The 20,220-nt window shown below is 51.7% G+C and overlaps 2 protein-coding genes across 6 annotated transcripts; both read left to right on the top strand.

Moving 5' to 3' along the window:
* Positions 1–8,457: 8,457 nt before the first annotated feature.
* Positions 8,458–16,328, top strand: LOC109573245 (tumor necrosis factor ligand superfamily member 12-like). 5 transcript variants are annotated; one of them, XM_070773009.1, is made up of 7 exons: positions 8,458–8,727; positions 8,872–8,922; positions 9,453–9,525; positions 10,170–10,223; positions 10,307–10,342; positions 15,279–15,403; positions 15,598–16,328. In XM_070773009.1, exons 1-7 carry the CDS (start codon positions 8,569–8,571, stop codon positions 15,847–15,849), a joined length of 750 nt encoding a protein of 249 aa, XP_070629110.1. In that variant the 5' UTR covers positions 8,458–8,568; the 3' UTR covers positions 15,850–16,328. The 5 variants fall into 5 exon arrangements, with proteins under 5 accessions (XP_070629110.1, XP_070629114.1, XP_070629111.1 ...); XM_070773013.1 differs by having other exon boundaries at positions 15,279–15,292; XM_070773010.1 differs by having other exon boundaries at positions 8,875–8,922.
* A 112-nt stretch (positions 16,329–16,440) lies between these two features.
* TNFSF13 (TNF superfamily member 13) lies at positions 16,441–20,116 on the top strand. The gene is made up of 6 exons (XM_019980974.2): positions 16,441–17,796; positions 18,151–18,229; positions 18,362–18,409; positions 18,553–18,671; positions 18,882–19,020; positions 19,268–20,116. The coding sequence occupies exons 1-6, from the start codon at positions 17,539–17,541 to the stop codon at positions 19,375–19,377; spliced, it is 753 nt and encodes a 250-aa protein (XP_019836533.1). The 5' UTR covers positions 16,441–17,538; the 3' UTR covers positions 19,378–20,116.
* Positions 20,117–20,220: the final 104 nt, after the last annotated feature.

Here is a 20,220-nt window from a genome sequence, read left to right on the forward strand (position 1 = left end):
GGGGTTCCTAATAGTTGTACGATCCTTCTGGATTTGTCTTCTGTGTTTGCTGTCTCTTCTCTGATTTCCATTTGTCACTCTTTTGCTCTCTATATTTTTTCAAGTTGTATTTATTTATTTTGGCTGTCCTGGGATTTCATTGCTGAGTGCAGGCTTTCTCCAGTTGCAGTGAGCAGGGGCTACTCTGGTTTGGAGTTCGGGCTTCTCATTGTGGTGGCTTCTCTTGTGGCTCGTGGGCTCTCGGGCTCGTGGGCGTCAGTAGTCGCAGCACGTGGGCTTAGTGGCCTCCCAGCATGTGGAATCCTCCCAGACCAGGGAGAATCTGGTCCCCTGTGGACCACTGGGCCACCTTGCTCTATTATTTTTAGAAATCCACCCCCCCAACTCTATGTTTTAATCCTTCTAATGAACATTTTACTTTTGCAACCACATTTTTAGTCCCTGCAAAATAATTCTTGTTCTCTGTTTCTCTTTCATACAGCATCCTGTTCTTTTTTTATGGATGTTTTGTCTTCCTGAATCTCAAAGTATATTAGATCTTTCTCTTTGTACTCTGGATTATCTCTTTTTTCTTGTGTTACCTTTTGTTTTGTTTTTTTTTTTGCTTATTTTCGTCTTTCTTTGCATGCAGATTCTCCTTATATGCCTGGTGATCATTGGTAATACGTGATAAAGAAGCACCTAGGTATCCTCAGTGATGGCATCACCAACTCGATGGACAAGAGTTTGAGTACGCTCCGGGAGTTGGTGATGGACAGGAAAGCCTGGCATGCTGCAGTCCATGGGGTCCCAAAGAGTCGGACACAACTGAGCGATTGAACTGAGGTATCCTCAATTATATTATTTCTTCTCTACATCTCTCCCTGGTAGAAATTTGGCCTAGAAATTCTTTGTGAATCAAGATAGGATATATCAACTGAAAGGCTTCAGTAGGGATAGGGAGAGTTGACGGTCAATTGTCAGTTTATTTTTCCAAGAGACTTTTGCCCAGGAAGATGAATGTTCCAAATTAACTTTACTGCTTATTCCAGGAACTTCCGGTAAGACCCATTAGCTCTTCAACAGAAGGCATCAACTGATGAAGAAGGAAACAGACAGAGCTGGACTCCATCTTAGGCCTGGCTGCGAACATTAGGCTACATGCATGGTCACCCTCCCAAAGGACTCTGAACTTTGTGTCCGGTGTCTATAGAAATGGCATACCCATGGAAAACCAGACCCCTGGATAAAAGAGCCTCAAGACTTGTACTTGGATTCTCCTTTGCCTAAAAGAGTATGCTAATTATCTCTGTAACAGAACAAAGTGGTAAATTCCATTATGTTTATCAGGATATGACCCCAGGCCTACTGATAAACATCCACTGTTTATCTAGTCTTGTGACACAGGAATCATGGGTTAACTTTGATCCTATCTCTCTTTACCTTGTCCAGACTAGTTTCAAGGAATTTGGGGAGGTGGGTTTGAGCAAGTACACTTAGGGTATATAAGGTTTTCACAAAACCTGGTCGGGGTCCTTGGCTAAGAGGAGACCGTGTCTTGGGCGCGCCGGTGTAATAAACTGCACTCCACTATCTGCATTGTCCTTCTGAGTGAGTTTGTTTCCCGGAACGCGTGGCTACAACATTTGGTGCATTGGCCAGGAAACTCCTCACTTTGAGGAGACAAGTCCCATTTGGGACTTCTTCTAGGCCTTGCAGCTTGAATCTTCTAGAGGGGGGAAGATGCCTTGCCCTTCTGGAGGGATTCTGGGTCTCAATGCCTGGACCTTTCATGTTAGCAGGTAGTGGACAGCAGCAGGGAAACTGAGCGCTCAGGTGAGGAGGAACCCAGGTGGAAGAGGGGGCCTGATCACCCCCCTGGGAGGGACTAGAAGGAGCGGGGACCCACAGGAGCCTGGAATAGGCAGGCGGCGATTCCTTGGTACACAGGTCGACCAGTGTGCTAGGGCTTAGGAAGGGAATTTGCCAAGGTCATTAAGGAGGTGTGTCCACTCCATCTCAGGGAAAATTATTACCAGTGATCGCCAGGGGATTTTTAGGATAGGAAACTTGTCGTTGTATGTTCATATTCTGCCCTCCCCCAGGAGGTGTCCCGTCTGCTGTGAAATGCTTGACCCCCTTGGAATTGTCAGGCTAGAAGAAGGGGGATACATAAGTGAGTATGAACTGGCTTTTCCGGAGACGGCCTGGGACATGGGATATTTAACCCATCTATGTTTTCATCCTCACCTGATCAAGCCCACCAAGGCAGAACGGACTTTAAGGTAGAAACAGTCTTGGACCACGTTGTGTTCTGGTTCGGCCTTGCTGACCGGCAGGTGAAGACACGCCGATCCCCCTTCTCCCTCTGGGATCTGGCAGGATTTGGACAAGGATAACCTGCCCCTCCCCCATACTGGATGACTCGCCCACCGGCCCAGTGCTCCACCAGGACGGAGGCCGCCTTAATTCCAGATCCAGGGCCAGGTGAAGTTCCTGCAGCAGCTGCTGCTCCTCCACCAGCTCTCCCACAGTCGTAGAGACGCCACCTTGGCAGGCTCCGATCTGGTGGCAGAAGCCTCTGGCCAACACTTCCAGGATCTGGCTCCAGCCGAACAGCCCAAGCTATACCCGCTTTTCCCGGTGAGTTTGACAGGAAAGGGAGGGAGACGTTGGAATTAAGCAGAGACTGAGCTCTGCCAGAGAGCCGGAGGGAACAGACAAGAGGTTTGCAATGCTAGCTGCTGCTCTGGGAAAGTCTATCTCTGGCCCTCTGGAAACCTCCTCTGCCCCAGGGACAGGACAGTCCTTCAGCGGGTTCTAACGGAGGCCCCATTACAGACAAACCAGTGTGCCTAGTGCGGAGGTTTTGGCCACTGGAAGAATAAATTCCCTAGGGCAAGAAAAGAAGAGGAAGCTCCTGCAGCTGTGGGGCTTGCTGGCTTGGAAATTAAATAGGGCTGCCAGGGCTCAGAGATATCAGGTCCCCGAGAGCCCATGGTAACCTTAAAAGTGGGGGACCAAACAGTTACTTCATGGTGGATACAGGAACAGAACTGTCAGTAGTAACAAAGCCTGTGGCACCACTGTCCAAAAAGACTACCGCTGTAACTGGGGTATCGGGAGAAGAGATGAGTAAATCGTTTTGCCAGCCCAGAAAATGTCGGATGGCAGGGCACCAAGTGATTCATGAATTCCTCTACATTCTGAGGTCCCAGTACCCCTGTTGGGAAGAGACTTGCTCTCTAAACTAGGAGCACAAGTGACTTTCTCCCGAGGAGAGGCCCACCTTCCAGATGGGCACTATGACTTATTTGCTCTCTCTCTCAAGACCCCCCAAGATGACTGGAGGTTGCATGAGCCTCTGAAGGAAGAATCAGGTGGGCCAGGAGAGCATGAGAGAGAGCTAACTCAATTATTCCCTGAGGTCTGGGTGGAAGATAACCCCCCCTCCCCCCAGGCTGGCTAAACATCAAGCCCTAGTGATAATAGAACTCAAACCAGGCACCATCCCAGTTACAAAGCGCCAGTACCCGCTACCGATAGAGGCTTGGGCTGGCATACTGCCCCACATCAATAGATTAAAACAGGCGGGCACTCTAGTAGAGTGCCAGTCGGCTTGGAATACACCGATCCTGCCAGTCAAAAAGGAAGAAGGACAGGACTATAGGCCTGTAGAAGATCTCAGGCTAGTCAACTAGGCTACTGTGACTTTACACCCCACTATTCCAAACCCCTATACCTTACTTAGCCTCCTCCCGCCAAGGACTAAAGTTTATACTTGCCTAGATCTCAAGGATGCCTTCTTCTGCATATACCTCACCCCAGCGTCACAGCCCATCTTTGCCTTTGAATGGGAAGATCCAGTCGGGGGCACCAAATAACAGCTCATCTGGACTCCCCTACAAGGGTTTAAAAATTCCCCAACCATCTTTGGGGAAGCCTTGGCTTCTGACCTGAACTCATCCCATCTGGAAGAGTATGGATATTGGTTCCTACAATATGGGGATGACCTGCTGCTGGCTGCCGAGACCAAGGAAAAATGTTGGGAAGGGACAAAAGCACTGCTCCAGCTGCTGATGGAAGCAGGTTACCTGGTGTCGAAGAAGAAGGCACAGATCTGCAAGGAGGAGGTAAGGTCTCTGAGGTTTGTTTGAAAGAAGGACACAAGGTTCCAGACCCTAGTTGGGTCCTATATACTGATGGCACTAGCCTCATAAAACAAGGACAACGGCTGTCAGGTTAGCCAAAGTGGAAGGGGCCATCAAGACTGAAAAGGGATGGTGGGAATTGCCAAGTGGCAAATTGTTGGTACTGGAGGAGCTGGCACACACTCTGGTAAGCCAAACACACCACGCGACCCACCTAGGCCATGCTGCCTGCCCACAGGTTAATGCTGCCTCTCGGTGTTCAGACAAAAACCTCCTGGTATTCAGCTGAAAGGCACACTGCCCTTTGAACACCTGGGAGTGGACTTCACTGAAATGAAACCTCATCGACACTACCATTACCTGCTGGTCATGGTATGTACGTTTTCGGGATGTGCTTTCCTACCTGGACTGAAAGAACATCAGAAGTAGCCCGGTGCCTGCTTAGGGAAATAGTTCCCAGATTTGGATTTCCTACCAGCATTGGATCAGACAATGGCCCGGCTTTTGTAGCTGATTTAGGACAACAAGTAAACAAAACTATAAACATCAAATGGAAACTGCACACTGCATATAGGCCCAGAGTTCTGAGATGGTGGAATGAACCAACCGGCCATTAAAGAGACTCTCCAAGTGGATCATAGAGACTGACTGCTCCTGGATGGACTTATTTCCGATTGCTCTGCTCAGACTCAGGATGCCACAGTCCCAAGGTTCTTCTCCGTACAAAATTGTGTATGGGAGGCCCCGTCCCATAATAAGACAGGTGTTAACAAATTTGCCTCAGGTAAGGGGGGATAGGATTTTGTAGCAGATGGAACTGGGTAAGGTAATAAATCGGGTAACTAAGTTTGTACAAGAAAGGGTGCCATTCCCCCTTGGGGAACAGATTCATGAGTTTATGCCTGGTGACCAAGTATGGGTCAAAGTTTGGAAACTTGATTTGCTAGCCCCTCGGTGGAAGGGCCCTTATACTGTTATTCTAACTACCCCTACTGCAGTTAAAGTTGCAGGTATTGTCCCTTGGATCCATCATACGAGGGTGAAGAGAACATATCACGCAGACCCAGAAAACGCTGAGTTGACTGCACAGATGGAACCCGCTGACCCTCAAGAGACTAAGACCATCCTTAAGAAGAAGGAAAAGATGATCCCAGACGAGCCCCTTGAGGATGAAGCCACATAATCAACTCCTGCTGCTTGGTCTCATCAACGTGCACATTCCTATGCCAACTTCCACAATTCTTCCAACTGTTGGGTATGTGGGGCTATGCCTCTGTCTGTGATGGATGGACTTCCCTGGTGGCTGTCACCGCTCCGCCAAGGAGATTTTAAACCACTCTGCTCTTTTCTGGGACACAATCATAATCTTTCCCTGCTCTCTGGGTGTAAGCCAGACCTACAGTCAATAGATTCAGGTCATAGGGTTACATTTGATATAAATGCCAGTGTAACAAAAGCCTAACCTACAACAAGCCCTGGTAAATCTACCTTATTTACATGCTAGGTGGCCAAGATCTGTGTTTCAGTGGTATAAGTATATTGCTGCCTTATTCATACCCTCTATAGGGACAATAGATATTATGATTAAAGTAGAAGCCTTGACTAATTTCACAAAACAGGCCCTCCTAGATAAAACAAAAGCCATCCAAGCCTTAAATGAAGAGCACATCCAAATGAGAAAAGCAGTAATTCAAAATAGAATGGCTTTGGACATACTCACAGCTGCTCAAGGAGGGACCTGTGCTATAATTAAGGTTGAATGTTGTGTATGCATTCCTGACTTATGGGGCAATGTATCAACTGCTTTAGATGTCATGAAAAACCAGGTAAAAGCAATGTCAAATGAAAACGTTCCTTTCTGGACTTTGGTCCTATCTTGGGTGAAGGGCGATTGGTGGAAAACTATATTTACCATTGTTATAGTTGCCTTGATAGTTCTGCTTTGTGAACCCTGAATTTTACAATGTATTCAATGTATCCCTATGAATGATGCTCATAATATGAATTAAGAGCATCAAGATGGGAGAATGAAGGAGGAAACAGACAGAGCTGGACTCCATCTTAGGCCTGGCTGCGAACATTAGGCTACACGCATGGTCACCCTCCCAAAGGACTCTGAACTTTGTGCCCGGTGTCTATAGAAATGGCATACCCATGGAAAACCAGACCCCTGGATAAAAGAGCCTCAAGACTTGTACTTGGATTCTCCTTTGCCTAAAAGAGTATGCTAATTATCTCTGTAACAGAACAAAGTGGTAAATTCCATTATGTTTATCCGGATATGACCCCAGACCTATTGATAAACATCCACTGTTTATCTAGTCTTGTGACACAGGAATCATGGGTTAACTTTGATCCCATCTCTCTTTTACCTTGTCCAGACTAGTTTTAAGGAATTTGGGGAGGTGGGTTTGAGCAAGTACACTTAGGGTATATGAGGCTTCCCTGGTGGCTCAGACGGTAGAGCGTCTGCCTGCAACGCGAGAGACTCAAGTTCAATCCCTGGGTTGGGAAGATCCCCTGGAGAAGGAAATGGCAACCCACTCCAGTACTCTTGCCTGGAACATTCCATGGACTGAGAAGCCTGGTAGGCTACAGTCCATGGGGTCGCAAAGAGTCGGACATGACTGAGCAACTTTGCTTCACTTAGGGTATACAAGGTTTTCACAAAAAACTGGTCAGGTTCCTTGGCTAAGAGGAGACTCTGCCTTGGGCCCGCCGGTGTAATAAACTGCACTCCACTATCTGCATTGTCCTTCCAAGTGAGTTTGTTTTCCGGAAGGCATGGCTACAACACTGACAGGTTGCATCCTAGACTATTTGAATCCCTTACCTGAAAACCCTCATTTTTCTGTTGTTGATTCTAAGTTATTATATTACAACCCTTCCCAACCCTACCAACCCCTGTTCCTACCCTAGCATGCAAAGACCTGCTTTAAACCAGATTTCAAAGTCTTAAGAAATGTCCTGGCCTTACTTATCTCCCTGTGAAGTATTGTCAGACTGTCAAGGGATAAGTAATAAACTTGGCTTTGGGTGGTCCAGGGTTAAGACTTAACAAACTGGAGGTCCAGTGGTTAAGACTCCACACTCCCAATGGAAGGGGCATGTTTTCCATCCCAGGTCAGGGAGCTAAGATCCTGCAGGCTGTATGGCAGAGCGTGAAAAAAAAAAAAGAAAAATTTCCACCAAGTAAATTTGAAGAACTAATTGGCTTTATTCAACATTCACGAATCAGGGATCAGAAAACATCCCATTTAACAAGCAGACAGGCCCTCCAAGGAAATAAACGGATCTTTTATAGAGACAAGGTGTTTATCAGCAAAAGAAAAGAAAGAATTGTTTCAGGCAAGGTCACCTGGTCACCTTTCCTTTGGGGTGAGGAAGGGCAGGGGTCTTATCCAGCAGACTACCTCCTCATTAACGTGCATCAGGGAAATTCCAGACTAATTGGTTTAAATCTCTGCTACTAGGAGAGGCTGAAACTTCAATTAGCTTAGACGTGGTGTTTTGGTTTTGCTAAAGGTGGCTCCGCACAAGGAACTCCATCTGGGGTCGATTTAAAGGAACCTCCGTGAGCTCCTTGTAACTCCTCGCTGAGCTCAGGTAACCCCTATTATTTGCATAAGTGGCTGGTGTGTTTCCAGAGAACTGCATTTGGGGAACACACTTGGGGTGGGGGTGGGGGCACACAGCTCCCAGCGCACAGTTCTAGAAGCTTGCTCTCCTCAGGTGCAGGATCCTGGGGTTTAAATCAACTACCAACTGATTTGCTAAAAGAAGTAGAAACCCAGCCTGCACGAATGCCAGACCTCAGCTCTTTTCGTTACTTGCAGGAGGAGGATGTCTTTAGGTGCGGCTGCTAAAATCCGAATGTGCCCTGGCCTCCAACTGTGTTGACTGAGGGAATAATAAAACCAGCCACATGTGGCCTTGTCACCTTGGCCTGCAGGCCTAATTTAGCAATCTCGCTCAGGCAGGACTAGACCCGCCGCACTTGCGGCGGTGTTCCCGCCCCGCCACCGGCACCCAGGCCGCGTGGAGTTTCTGCTGTTTCAACCCTCGCTCCCTCTCTCCCGCCGGCCGGCCGCCCGCGTGCAGAGAGCTCAGCCGCACACCCCAGCTCGCCCGCTGCACACTCACACACACATCGCCCCGCTTTTCCGCGCTCGGGAGGTGCGTGCCTCCGGCCGGGACCCGCTCTGGGCTCTGCAAGCCCAGCAGCGCGCGCCCCGCTCCGTGAACTGAGCTCGGCCCAGCTCGGAGTTTAATCACAGTGTCCGGTTTCCTGTCCTCATCCCCCACCCCCCCGAACAGCTCCCGCCCCGTTTCCCTGGCCCCTCCCTCTCCCCGGCCAGATCCGCCCGCCGGCTCCCCCTCCCCCGATCCCTTGGGTCCAGGGATGGGGGGCCGGTGAGGCAGGCACAGCCCCCGCCCCATGGCCACCCGTCGGATCCAGAGGCGGAGGGAGCGCCGGGGGGAGCCGGGCACCGCCCTGCTGGCCCCGCTTGTGCTGGGCCTGGGCCTGGTGCTGGCCTGCCTCGGCCTCCTGCTGGCCATGGTCAGCCTGGGGAGCCGGGCATCGCTGTTTGCCCAGGTGAGGCCCGGCTGCACACCCCTCCCTGGGACTGTGCTGAACATCTGATGGGGCCGGTGGGCAGGGGGGAAAAGGGGCCAGGAAGGTGGGTGGAGGGTGAGATGTCAGGTGGAGAAGGACAAGGTAACGCTGCCTCCTTCCCAGCAGGAGCCTTCCCAGAGGGACCTGGTGGCAGAGGAAGACCCGGACCCGCTGGTGAGTTGGGGGTGGGTGCTGGCTCAATGGTTGCTCGGCATGGGAAGTGTGTGCCCTGCTTGTGCCAGACATGTGTGTGGGGTGTGTGTGCATCACCTCTCTTATGCCTGGGTACATGAGTGACAACTGTGTGTAAGGGTTTGTGCCCCCTTGATGTCAACCAAGTACGAAGTGTTATTGGCTGTGGGGGACGTGGGAGTGTGAGATGCAGGAGCCTGCTATGGAAGAGGGATGCTGGCTGTGTGTGCAGGGTGTGTACTCATTTTGCACACTGACTGGGTGTGGGCGTGTGTGTGTGATGTACCAATTGCTGGTTGAGGGGAGCAGACTAGGGGGATGTGGCTGGTTTTGGGGAGAGGGGTGAGCCCTGACCCCAAGAACTTGCCTCCAGGTGGCCTCGGCCACTCTTGGCTGAGGGACTCGTCCTCTTGCTGACTGGGCCTCTCCTGACGGGCCCCCTGTGGGTCTTAGCTTGTGTCTTTGGAGTCCCTGGTGAGATCCTGGTTTAGCTCTGCCCTTAACACCCTTAGGACCTGAACCCCCAGCCGGAGGAAAGCCAGGATGCTGTTCCTTTCCTGAAACTGGTTCGGCCTCGCAGAAATGGTGAGCAGCCCTTTATCCCAACCTTAGGAATCATATCATGGTGGCTTCTGGACTCACTATCAGTTTTGTTCATCATAACAGCCCTGTGAAGCAGGCAGAGCAAAACCCATTATCCTTGCTTATGGGTAGAGAAACTGAGGCACAGAGAGTAAAAGGGGGGTTCGCAGTCACAGAGACTCAAACCTAGAATTCTGACCCTCCCTCTGAAGCTCCTTCCATAGCATAGACCTGCTTCTCACTCAGACCCCACCCTGAATATGAAAGCGGGTAGCCAGGAGTTAGGAGAGCTCCTGAGGTCCTCATGAAGACAAAGTATAGAATCAGAGGCCCAAACCCCCCAAAGCAAAGACTTATGACTGGGGTGACCTGTGACCATGTATCCAGGCTTGCAGCCTTACACCTGTGGGCTCAATGTGATGATTAATAATCCCCTCTTGCGCTCAGAAGCATCCCACTTTGGATGATAAATTATCAGTGGCTATACCTGTGGAGGAAGATACGGCCTGAGGTTCTGAGACCAGGAGACTGAACAAGAATAAGGATGCCAGGGTACTGGGGGGAATGGGGCTGAGAGAGTAGCTCCTGGCCACCAAGCCCCCAGACGTGGGGACTGCTTTGCCCATCTGTCTTTCCTTGATCCTCAGCATCTAAAGGCCAGAAACCACGGGCGCGCAGAGCAGTTGCAGCCCACTATGAAGGTGGGTGATGGGGAGCCATGCCCAGGGAGAAGGGGTGGCAGGGCGCAGGGCAGGGCTCACCACCCCTTTCCTGTGTCTTACAGTTCGCCCACGACCAGGACAAGATGGAGCACAGGCAGGTGAGGCCCCGATCCGCCTCTGAGCTCTTCTCTTACCCTCACAGCCCTGGCCTTCTGGACAAGGGACCCCCTCCAAAACCTTGATCCCCAGCCCCATCCCCACCTTCAACATCAGAAACTCCAAAAGCCAGTTCAGGAAAATGCTTAGGGCTCGCTTCTCTTGGCTCCCCAAACTGGACTTTGTCTGCGACTCAGACATGGGACCCCAGGGAGACCCCTTCCCCTTTCAGAGACCAGGCAGATCCCCCCAGCAAAACACCAGCTCGGCTTCTCCCTCAGCCCTCGCTCATCTCCAAGAAGCATCCTTGATTTTTTTCACTCTTCTTTCCCCTCCATATTCCAAGAGTTTTTGTGCTCTGATCATTTTTCTCTAAATATTTCCAATCTCTGATCTTCTTTTCCATCCCCACCCCACCCCCACCTCAGCACCATGACCTCAGAACCTCAAACTCAAGTCTCCAGCTCCTTCCCCATTCTAGACTTTTCCCACCCCTACTGTGTCCCACCTGTGTTGCCAAGTTCAGCCTCCTTAAGCATCTCTCTCATTCTTCTATTGCTTTTCTGCTTGGCTTTCATCCTCTCCATGCTCTGGTCTCAACCTCTTTTCCTGGCACATCCGTATGCCCTCTCCATACTTGTTGGCTGACACCCCCTCCCCACCAATGTGCTTCTTCTGGACTTTGGACATACTGTTCGTTCACCTGGAATTCCCTTCCATCTGGCAGGCCAGGAGCCAAGATACGAGAGTGACTTAGTCTAGGGTTGGCAGCTGAGACGGAGAGAAGTAAATGGATTCAGTGTGTAGTTTGAAGAGAAGGACTTGGTGGAGCAGGATTAAGGGGCGGGGGGTAAGGAATGACTTCTAGATTTTTAACTTGGGCATCTTTGAAATAATGGTGTCTTTTATTAAAGTGGTGTTAACTAGTAAGGAAATAAGTTGGGGGGGGCATGTAAATTAATAATTGAATTTGAGAGCTAATAATAACTAAGTGGATAAATAATAATAAACAAGTGAGTTTCACAAATAGTTATCTGGACTTGGTGAGTGGCTCAGGCCTGGGCAGGGTGTGTAGAGTCAGGAGTCATCACCAGATGGATGGTATTTAAAGCTACAGGACTGGATGAGACACCCACGAGGGAAGGGGGTCCTGCAAGGAAAGCCCTGAGGCTCTTGGAGCAGAGTGGGAGAATCCAGAAGAGACTGAGAAGCAGCCAGAGAGAGGGGAAGAAACCCAAGGAGGGCAGTGTCCTGGAGTCTCAGAGAAGACATAGTTTCAAGAAGGAGGATGTGGCTGTCTATGTTGAATGCAGCTGAGTGGTCACATGAGATGAGAACAGAGAAATGACCGCTGCATTTAGTAACATTCAAAGTCAACTGGTGACCTTGACAAGGGCGGTGGCTGGTGTGGTTAGGTTGGAAGCCAGTGTGGACTGGGTTAAGAGAAAATCGGAAATAGGAATCAGAGACAGTGACAACTCTCTCCAGAAGTTTCTCTGTGACAGGAGCAGAGAAATGGGCCAGGAGGTAGAGAAGGATGTGAGTCCAGGAAAAGTTCAGTCCTTAAGCAATACTGCCTAAATCATAGCTACCTATTCAGGTTTTAATCTCACCTAATCCTTGAAAGAGTCCTAAAAGGAAGATAATCCAGCCATCTGCTTTTTACAGAGATGACGGTAACCTGTCCAGGTCATGATGATGCTAAGAGGTGGGGCCAGGATTTGAATCCAGCTATCTGTGCTTGTGTTGCGGACACTGAGTGAGAGGCGATTGCCAGTGCAGGGGTGGGGGAACCTGCAGGCAGCATCCAAGGAGGTGGGAGGGGGTGGACTCCAGAAGGAAGAAAGGGACGGGACGTGTCATCTCATCGCCATAAGAGGGTCAGCGGTGACCACGAGAACAAGTCGGTTTGTGGTTTGGGTGGGAGGACAAAAGGTAGCCCTTACCTGATGCCTTCGGGGTCCTCTGGAGATTGAGGGAGATGGGCAGGAGGGACGGTGAAAAGCAAGCCTAGCAGGGAAAAAAGGGGGATTGCCGGGCAGTAAAGAATGAAATTTAGTGATACCATGGTCTCAGGCACACCATGCCCTTAGCCACAACCAGCTCAAACTAGTTCCCTAGCCAGGAATGCCCTTTCTCCTTCTCTCCCTTACTCTTCATGCCTCAGGCCAGCTTTCTTCCCTTCTGACTGGACCATTATTTTAGCAGTTACCCAGACATTTACTCATTTGTTGACTCAGCCCATATGAGCTGAGATGCTACTGTTTGTATGGACCCAGCTAGGTGCCCACACTGAGTAATATCCAGACCTATTTGCAAGGAACTGCTGTCTAGGAGAGGAGGCAAGCATCTAAAATTGTAAATTACAATGTGATATGACAAGAATAATAATGAAAGTAGCAAGAGACACATGGCCAGTACAGAGGAAGACTTTACAATGGAGTCAGGGACCCTTCCCCAAGGAGGCATGGGCTCTTACCCAAGTGTGAGTATAAGATGGACAGAGGGGCAGGGCCAGTTGTACAAAAGCCCAGAATCTGCCAAGAGTCTGATGAGGCTGGAGGACGGCTCGATGTGGTTGAGGAGACAGATCCAGAAGAGCAGGATGGGGTGAGGCTGGAGAAGCATATGGAGCCAGGTCACAGTTGGAGTCTGGAGGTTATTCTGAAGTCAAAGCAGGAAGAGACAGTCTCATGTCTGCATTTGAGAAACATCACTATGGCTCTGTGTAGTGTGGCGAGTAAACTGGAGCAGGCAGTTTACTCCCAGTGGAAACAGGGAGCCTAAAGAGGAAGGAGCCTGAAAAGAGTCCCAGTGAGAAATGGCCGAGTCCACACACACAGGGGACGGAGACAGCTACTTAGGTGGCAGACTTGCTAGGAACTGGTGATCAATGGATAAAGCTGGTGAAGGAGAGAGAGGCTTGAGTGCTTGATAAGAGGTAGGACCAGGAGCCCATTGTGGAATGCAGACGGTCAAGCAAATTTGGGGTTGGGGGGGGGTCAGGCTCAGTTTTGGTCTAGGTGAGTTTGCAGTGGGGAGCATGGGGAGGTTACTCTAACGGCAGGCAGGGAGCAGTGTCAGGAGGGGCAGGCAGGGGCAAAGCTGGAGACTCAGATTGGAGTCTTGCGAAACAAAAGCCAAGGCAACCCATAGGCAGGGATGAAAATGCCCTGTGAGCATTATGTTCTTGAGAAAGGAACCAGGAGAGCGCCCCGGGGCAGGCAAAAGATGGGGGTGCCGGGAAGGAAGCTTCCCAGGCTACTGAGATGAGGTGCTGGAAGCCCCGGAGAGCAGCCTGTGGACCCAAACAAGAGACAGCTGCCTCTACAGCCTCTTCCTCCCCTCTGTTTTCTTCCCACCAGCATGTGCTTGGTGTGTGCTCAGAGCAGGCCCAGCTGCAGGGCCTGGGGTGCGGTAATCAGACCAATTCCCCTGCTCCTTGGGGGAGGCAGACCCCAAACTATCACAGAAGGAAATAAAGATGATTTCTGTCCTTGGTGACTGCTATGAGAGAGATGCGGTGAGTGGAGGAGAGTTTAATGGAGACTAGCTATTAATATTTCAGACTGGGAGGCCTGGGGAGGTCACTCAGAGCAGACTGACTGAAGGGAGGGAGGAATCCTGGGGGGAGGCAAGAGCAGTAAAAACCCTGTGGAAACAGTGAGCTTGGTGCCTGGCAGGAACAGAAAGTGGGCCTGAGGGCCTGGAGTCTTGTGACTTGGAGGAATGTGTGAGATTAGATCTGAGAGGTAAACAGGGGCGGCTCATGGAGGACTGTGAAGTCACTTGAGACCCTGCTTTGTCATTTGATTATTTGTCTTCTTTACAATTTGCAATTACCTTTACTCTAGTTTTGTTATTGTTAACGGCTTTATTGAGATATAATTCACATACTATACAATTCACCTTTTAAAAATGTACAGTTAAGCTTTTAGTATAGTCACAGAATTGTATGATCATCACTACAGTAATTTTAGAGTTTTCATTACCTCAAAAAGAAACCCTGTATGCTTCACCCACCACACTATATTTCCCTGATCCCCTCCAGCCCTAAGCAACCACTAATGTACTTTTTGTCTCTGTGTATTTGTTTATTTGGAAATTTCATGTGCACGCGTGTTCAGTCGCTTAGTCATGTCTGACTCTTTGCGACCCCATGGACTGCAGCCCTCCAGGCTCCTCTGTCCATGAGATTCTTCAGGCAAGAATACTGGAGTGGGTTGCCATTTCCAACTCCAGGGGATCTTCTAGACCCAGGGATCCAACCCCCATGTCTTGCGTCTCCTTCATGGGCAAGCAGATTCTTTACCAGAATCTGGTAAAGATTGTTGCGCCACCTGGACAGTCATAGAACACGTGATCCTTTGTGACTAGCTTCTTTCACTTAGCATGGCGTTTTCATGTTTCCTCCACATTGTAGCATGCATTAGTACTCCATTTCTTTTTATGGCTGAGTAATATCCCATTGTATGGACTTAACACAATTTTCCTTATCCATTCATTAATGGAGATTTGGGTACCATTTTAAATTATTTTTAATTTTTTGTTTTTATATTTTTCCCTTTTGATTTTTTATTTTAATAACCCATGTTATATATGATTTAAGTAATGCATGCATACCTTCTCCAAGTAAAAGAGCAAATGGTGCAGACACAACCTATAAAAGCCCCCGTGCTTCTTGAGTCCTTCTCCTGTCTCCAGAAGCAGCTGGTGAGAACTTGCTGTCTATCATTCTAGTCCTCTAGGTCGGGTTTCTTCCCCTAACTTCGTATCACACTCCCAGCTCCCTAGGCTGTGGCTCCTCCCTTGTCCCGGGCCTCCTAGATATCTTCTGGGTAAAGTGGGCCCAAAGGTTTATAAACTCAGTGTCTCACTGGCCAGTGTGAGAAGGTTCTATAGAGGGATTTCCCCCTGTCTCTGAACACCCACATTCAGGTGTGGACGGGACGGTGAGTGGCTGGGAGGAGGCCAAAATCAACAGCTCCAACCCCCTGCGCTATGACTGCCAGACCGGGCAATTTACGGTCACCCGGGCTGGGCTGTACTACCTGTACTGTCAGGTAAGCCCCACCTGGCTCCACGGGTAAAGCCGGAACTGAAGGAGAAAGGCTGGGCTTCGGGGTTGGGGGCAAGTTAAAGGTGGGGAGGGGAGCGTGGGGTTTGGGCTGAGAGGAGCCTTGGGCCTCTAAGGACACCTGAGATGAAGCCCAGGGCCAGCAGAGGCCTGGACTCCGCCCCTCCCCTGCCCCCCCAGGTGCACTTTGATGAGGGGAAGGCTGTCTACCTGAAGCTGGACTTGCTGGTGGATGACACGCTGGCCCTGCGCTGCCTGGAGGAATTCTCGGCCACTGCGGCCAGTTCCCCTGGGCCCCAGCTCCGTCTCTGCCAAGTGTCAGGGCTCTTGCGCCTGCGGCGAGGGTCTTCCCTGCGGATCCGCACCCTCCCCCAGACCCAACTCAAGGCTGCCCCCTTCCTCACCTACTTTGGACTCTTCCAAGTTCACTGAAGGGCCCTGGTTTCCAGGTGGCTTGTCCCCACGGCCGCTCTCTGAGCACCCCTGTCCCCTCTGCCCCACCCTGAGCTGCTCCTCCCCCAGACCTGCCTCTCTCCCCGGAAGGCTGCCAGGGTTCACGTGATGTCCATGCCACACCAATATTCCCAGCTCTTCCCACCTCGAGCTCTCCACCTCACTAGCTCCCCAGCCCCATTTATCTCCTGACTCCCCAACCCTGGCTGCAGCCCCCCAGGACACTGTGTTGACTGTACTCTGGGTGATGATGGGTCCTCCATACCCCCTCTTCAGCCACTAAGAGGGGCCGGATGCCAGAGAGACAGGGACTAGGCCAGGAGTTCCCCAATGTGAGGGGTCAGAGACCAGGACAGGCTCCTCCCCTGATAATTCCCTGTGGATTTTTAAAACAGATATTATTTTTATTATTATTGGGACTAAATGTTGATAAGTGGATATTAAAGAGAATAAGTCATGGTTTCTCTCTTTATTGGGGCTTAGGGGGTATCCTCAGGGTAGCTGAGGGCCAATGGAAGGGGGGGTCTGGGAGGTGGTGGGGGGGGCGACGGTCACCTGAATTCCAGGTCGACATCCAGGCTTGGGCACGGAGACCTATGTGCCTTGAAGCCCCAGGCAGGAGAAGAGAATCAAAAGGCAAACTGCCAGGGGAAAAAAAATCAATTCTCTGCCCAAGGTCCAGCAGAAGTGGCCTGATTTACCTAGGAGGCGGGCTTCCTCCTGTGGGGAATCCCTGGGCTGGGAGGAGCAGCAGCCTTTCCTCTTGGCAGCCTGGGCACCTGCAGCAGGTGCTGGCACCAGCGTAGGCTGGGACTTGGCGCAGGGAGCAGGGAAGCGGGGGGTGGGCAGGGAAGCAGGCGCGATGTGGGGGCTCAGGGTCAGGAAGTGGGACACTAGGGCCCAGGAACACGGGAAGCTGCGCCCCAGGGTCCAGGCAGGAGTCCTACAGTGGTGGGGCGCTCCGGCTGTCTCTTTCTCATTTGTCCAGAGCCTTATGTAAGAGCGTTTCTGGGGAAACAGGAAGTCCCGCTTGCCAAGTTCAGCAGAGAGAGTAGTGCAGGCCTCCTTCCAACACACCCGGCCTGCCCTTAACCCCGGAACTCAGCCAGTTCCTTGCTTCCCCGACCCTGGTTCTCCTCCCCACTGACCCCCTCTCCTCCCCTCCTCGCCCACCTTCAGTCACGGTGAGCAGACTGCCCCGGAGATCTCACCTGTGCCTGGGCGTGAGGGTCTTCCACTCTCGGCCCTTGACCCTCGGTGCTGCCCAGCATGTCTCTCCATCCCGGCTCCTGGCACCATGCCCCAGAGCCAGCCAACCTTCCCTCCCCCACTTCTGGGGCCGCCCCGGGGTTCCTGCGCTCTGGCCGCTCCTCCTGGGTGTCACTGGCAGCCCTGTCCTTCCTAGAGAGACTAACACCAAATTCTTCTGAGGCTGGAGGAGGTGAGGGGTCTCGGGACAGTGCTGGCCCCGCAGCAGGGTGCCAAGAGCACCAGCAGTGCCCCAGCTTGCTTCCCGCCTCCCTTCTTTTTATTCTCAAGTTCCTTTTTATTCCTCCCTTGCGTAACGCCCTTCTTCCCTTCTGCACCACTGCCTGCACCCCCACCCTCCCCGTCACCTCCTTGCCACCCCACTCCTGAGACCACAGCTGTTGGCAGAGTCCCCAGCTCATGCCGGCCTCATCTCCTTCCTTGCTAAGCCCCAAAGGGCCCCAGGGAGACATGGGGGGCCCCGTCCGAGAGCCGGCGCTCTCAGTTGCCCTCTGGTTGAGTTGGGGGGCGGCTCTGGGGGCTGTGGCTTGCGCCATGGTTCTGCTGACCCAACAAACCGAGCTGCAGACCTTAAGGAGAGAGGTGACCCGGCTGCAGAGGAATGGAGGGCCCTCCGAGAAGGGAGAAGGGAATCCGTGGCTGAATCTCCAGGAGCAGGTGAGTGAGGGAAGAAGCATGTCTGGCAGAAAAGGATGCGTGGCAGGGCGGTCTCTGGGTCTCTCGGTTCTAGCTGCTTGGTCGGCAAAGTTTGGAATGGGTGCAAGAGAGGGTCCCAGGGTTTAGAGGTCAAGGGAGCAACCATTCCAGGAAAGGAAATTGTTAAAGATTAATGCTTCTCATACCTAACAGATTCTGGAGGAGAGCCAGTACCCAGACTCAGGTTGCTGGGGAAAGGTGCAGGAGAGATGTGAGGCATTCCTGGGGTAGGTGGGAGGTGGGGGGTAGGGCTGGGGAAAGGCTTTCTGGGACCCTTGCATCTTAGCCTAACCCTGACCCTCTTTCCATGAGCAGAGCCCTGATGGCACAGAAGGCCAGGAGAATGGGGAGAGATCCCGGAGAAGGAGAGCAGTGCTCACCCGTAAACATAAGAGTGAGGCCTCCGGGGTGCAGCAGGGGTGGGAGGTGATCCACAGCAGGGGGATCTGGAGACTGCAACCCTGAGCCAGGGCGAGGGCGGAGGGCTGACAGCCTCGCAACTGCTGAGATCTCTCTCTCTCCCCAGAGAAGCGCTCAGTTCTGCATCTCGTTCCCATTAACATTACCTCCAAGGGTGAGCACTATTTCCAATCACGGCTTTGGGGTGGGGGGCAAGATCTAGGAAGTGTGGGATTGGCACATTGGCCAAAGAGAACCTTAGAGAATAAGTGTCTGAGTGTGCACAGAAATCCTCACTGCCACATTCTTTGCCTCCAGAGGACTCTGATGTGACAGAAGTGATGTGGCAACCAGCTCTCCAGCGTGGGCGAGGCTTGGAGGCCCAAGGATATGTTGTTCGAGTCTGGGATGCTGGAGTTTATCTGCTGTACAGCCAGGTAACCCCAAATATCCCGAGCCTCACCTGAGGGCCTGGAGGTCTTTTCCCAAAGCCTTGTACCCCAGCACTGAGGTTTCTCAACCCCTATTTATACCCCACTTAGAGGGCCCTTCTTCATTCCTCGGCTCCTTTGTCAGGGCTCCTGAGGCTGTCCGGACCCGAGCCATGCCAGCCCACTTTCTTTAGCATCCCCTCCCTTCCCTGTCAGGTCCTGTTTCATGATGAGACTTTCACCATGGGTCAGATGGTATCTCGGGAGGGACAAGGAAGGCAGGAGACTCTATTCCGATGCATACAAAGCATGCCCTCCAACCCTGACTGGGCCTACAACAGCTGCTACAGTGCAGGTGAGAGGTGGGTGGGCAGTGGAATGTGCATGTGAGGGGAGCAGATCCCTGACCTGGGGCACCAGTGGGGGAGCTATGGCAGGGGCTTGGAAGCTGGGGTATAGAAGCGGAGGTGAGGAATGAAGGACAGAATGCCTTAGTCCTTACAGGAGGCAAACATAAGGTTGAGCTGGATAAGGGAGGGGAAACAATCAGATTATCTGTATGGCTGTGCTTCACTGAGCATCTGTTTTCTCCCCTTTCTCAGGTGTCTTCCATTTACACCAGGGGGATATCTTGAGTGTTGTAATCCCTCGGGCGAGGGCCAAACTTAGCCTCTCTCCACATGGAACCTTCCTGGGGCTTGTGAAACTGTGACTGTGTTGTAAAAGGTAGTTCTGAGCTTGGAAGACCAGGGTGGGTACACTTTGGAGATGGCCAAGAGCTGATTAGACAAAGGACAGGGAACAGTCAGGAACAGAGGCCTGCCTCTGCCCCCAGGTTTGACAGCTCATGACTCTCCCTTCTTCCCACCCTCACCCCCAGGACTTTGAATTCACGGATATTAAAGAGGTAGAATAGCTTCTTCTTATTCTCCATCCAGCCCCAAATTCTTGAGGGAGTCGGGTAGGGGTGGGGGTGGGAAATGCCAGGCTTTGTCTAGACTTGCTCTGGGTCCCACTGGAATGCTTCCAGAACAGCACCACCATCTAGCGGCGGTTTGAGACAACCATCCTGTTGGCAAATGTCCACGAGTTCTTCCTCCGCTCAAACTCCTGGTTCTTAGGTACCCTCTGCCTCTCCACCCCACAAGAAGCCCCATCCTCACTTCGCTCTCTCCATCTACTGGGCTCCAGTTTCCATCACTATCTCCAGAGGTGTTGTTAGGCGCCGGTCTGCAGAGGGTGCCGGATGACGACGGCCCCCTTTAAGCCACACAATAACTCTTCAGGTCCCAAGTTTTGCCTTCACTCTGTCCACTATCGTGGCCCGGCAGGCCGGGTCGCCTTGGCTAAATCTTACACCCCAGTCCTGATCCCGACTCACTCCTCTGATCTCTCCTTTCTGCGCAAGCCTTGCCTAAAATTTAAAAATAAAGAATAAATAAGATCTTGGATCCATTTCCCCCACTGCTGTGCCTCAGCCCCGTCCACGCACCGGGACCTCCCAGCCCTCTTCCGACGCGCTTCACTGGACCCACGTGTCAGGGCCCCCAGTTCA

The sequence above is a fragment of the Bos indicus genome, chromosome 19, assembly GCF_029378745.1.
Source record: "Bos indicus isolate NIAB-ARS_2022 breed Sahiwal x Tharparkar chromosome 19, NIAB-ARS_B.indTharparkar_mat_pri_1.0, whole genome shotgun sequence".
Classification (NCBI taxonomy): Eukaryota; Metazoa; Chordata; class Mammalia; order Artiodactyla; family Bovidae; genus Bos; species Bos indicus.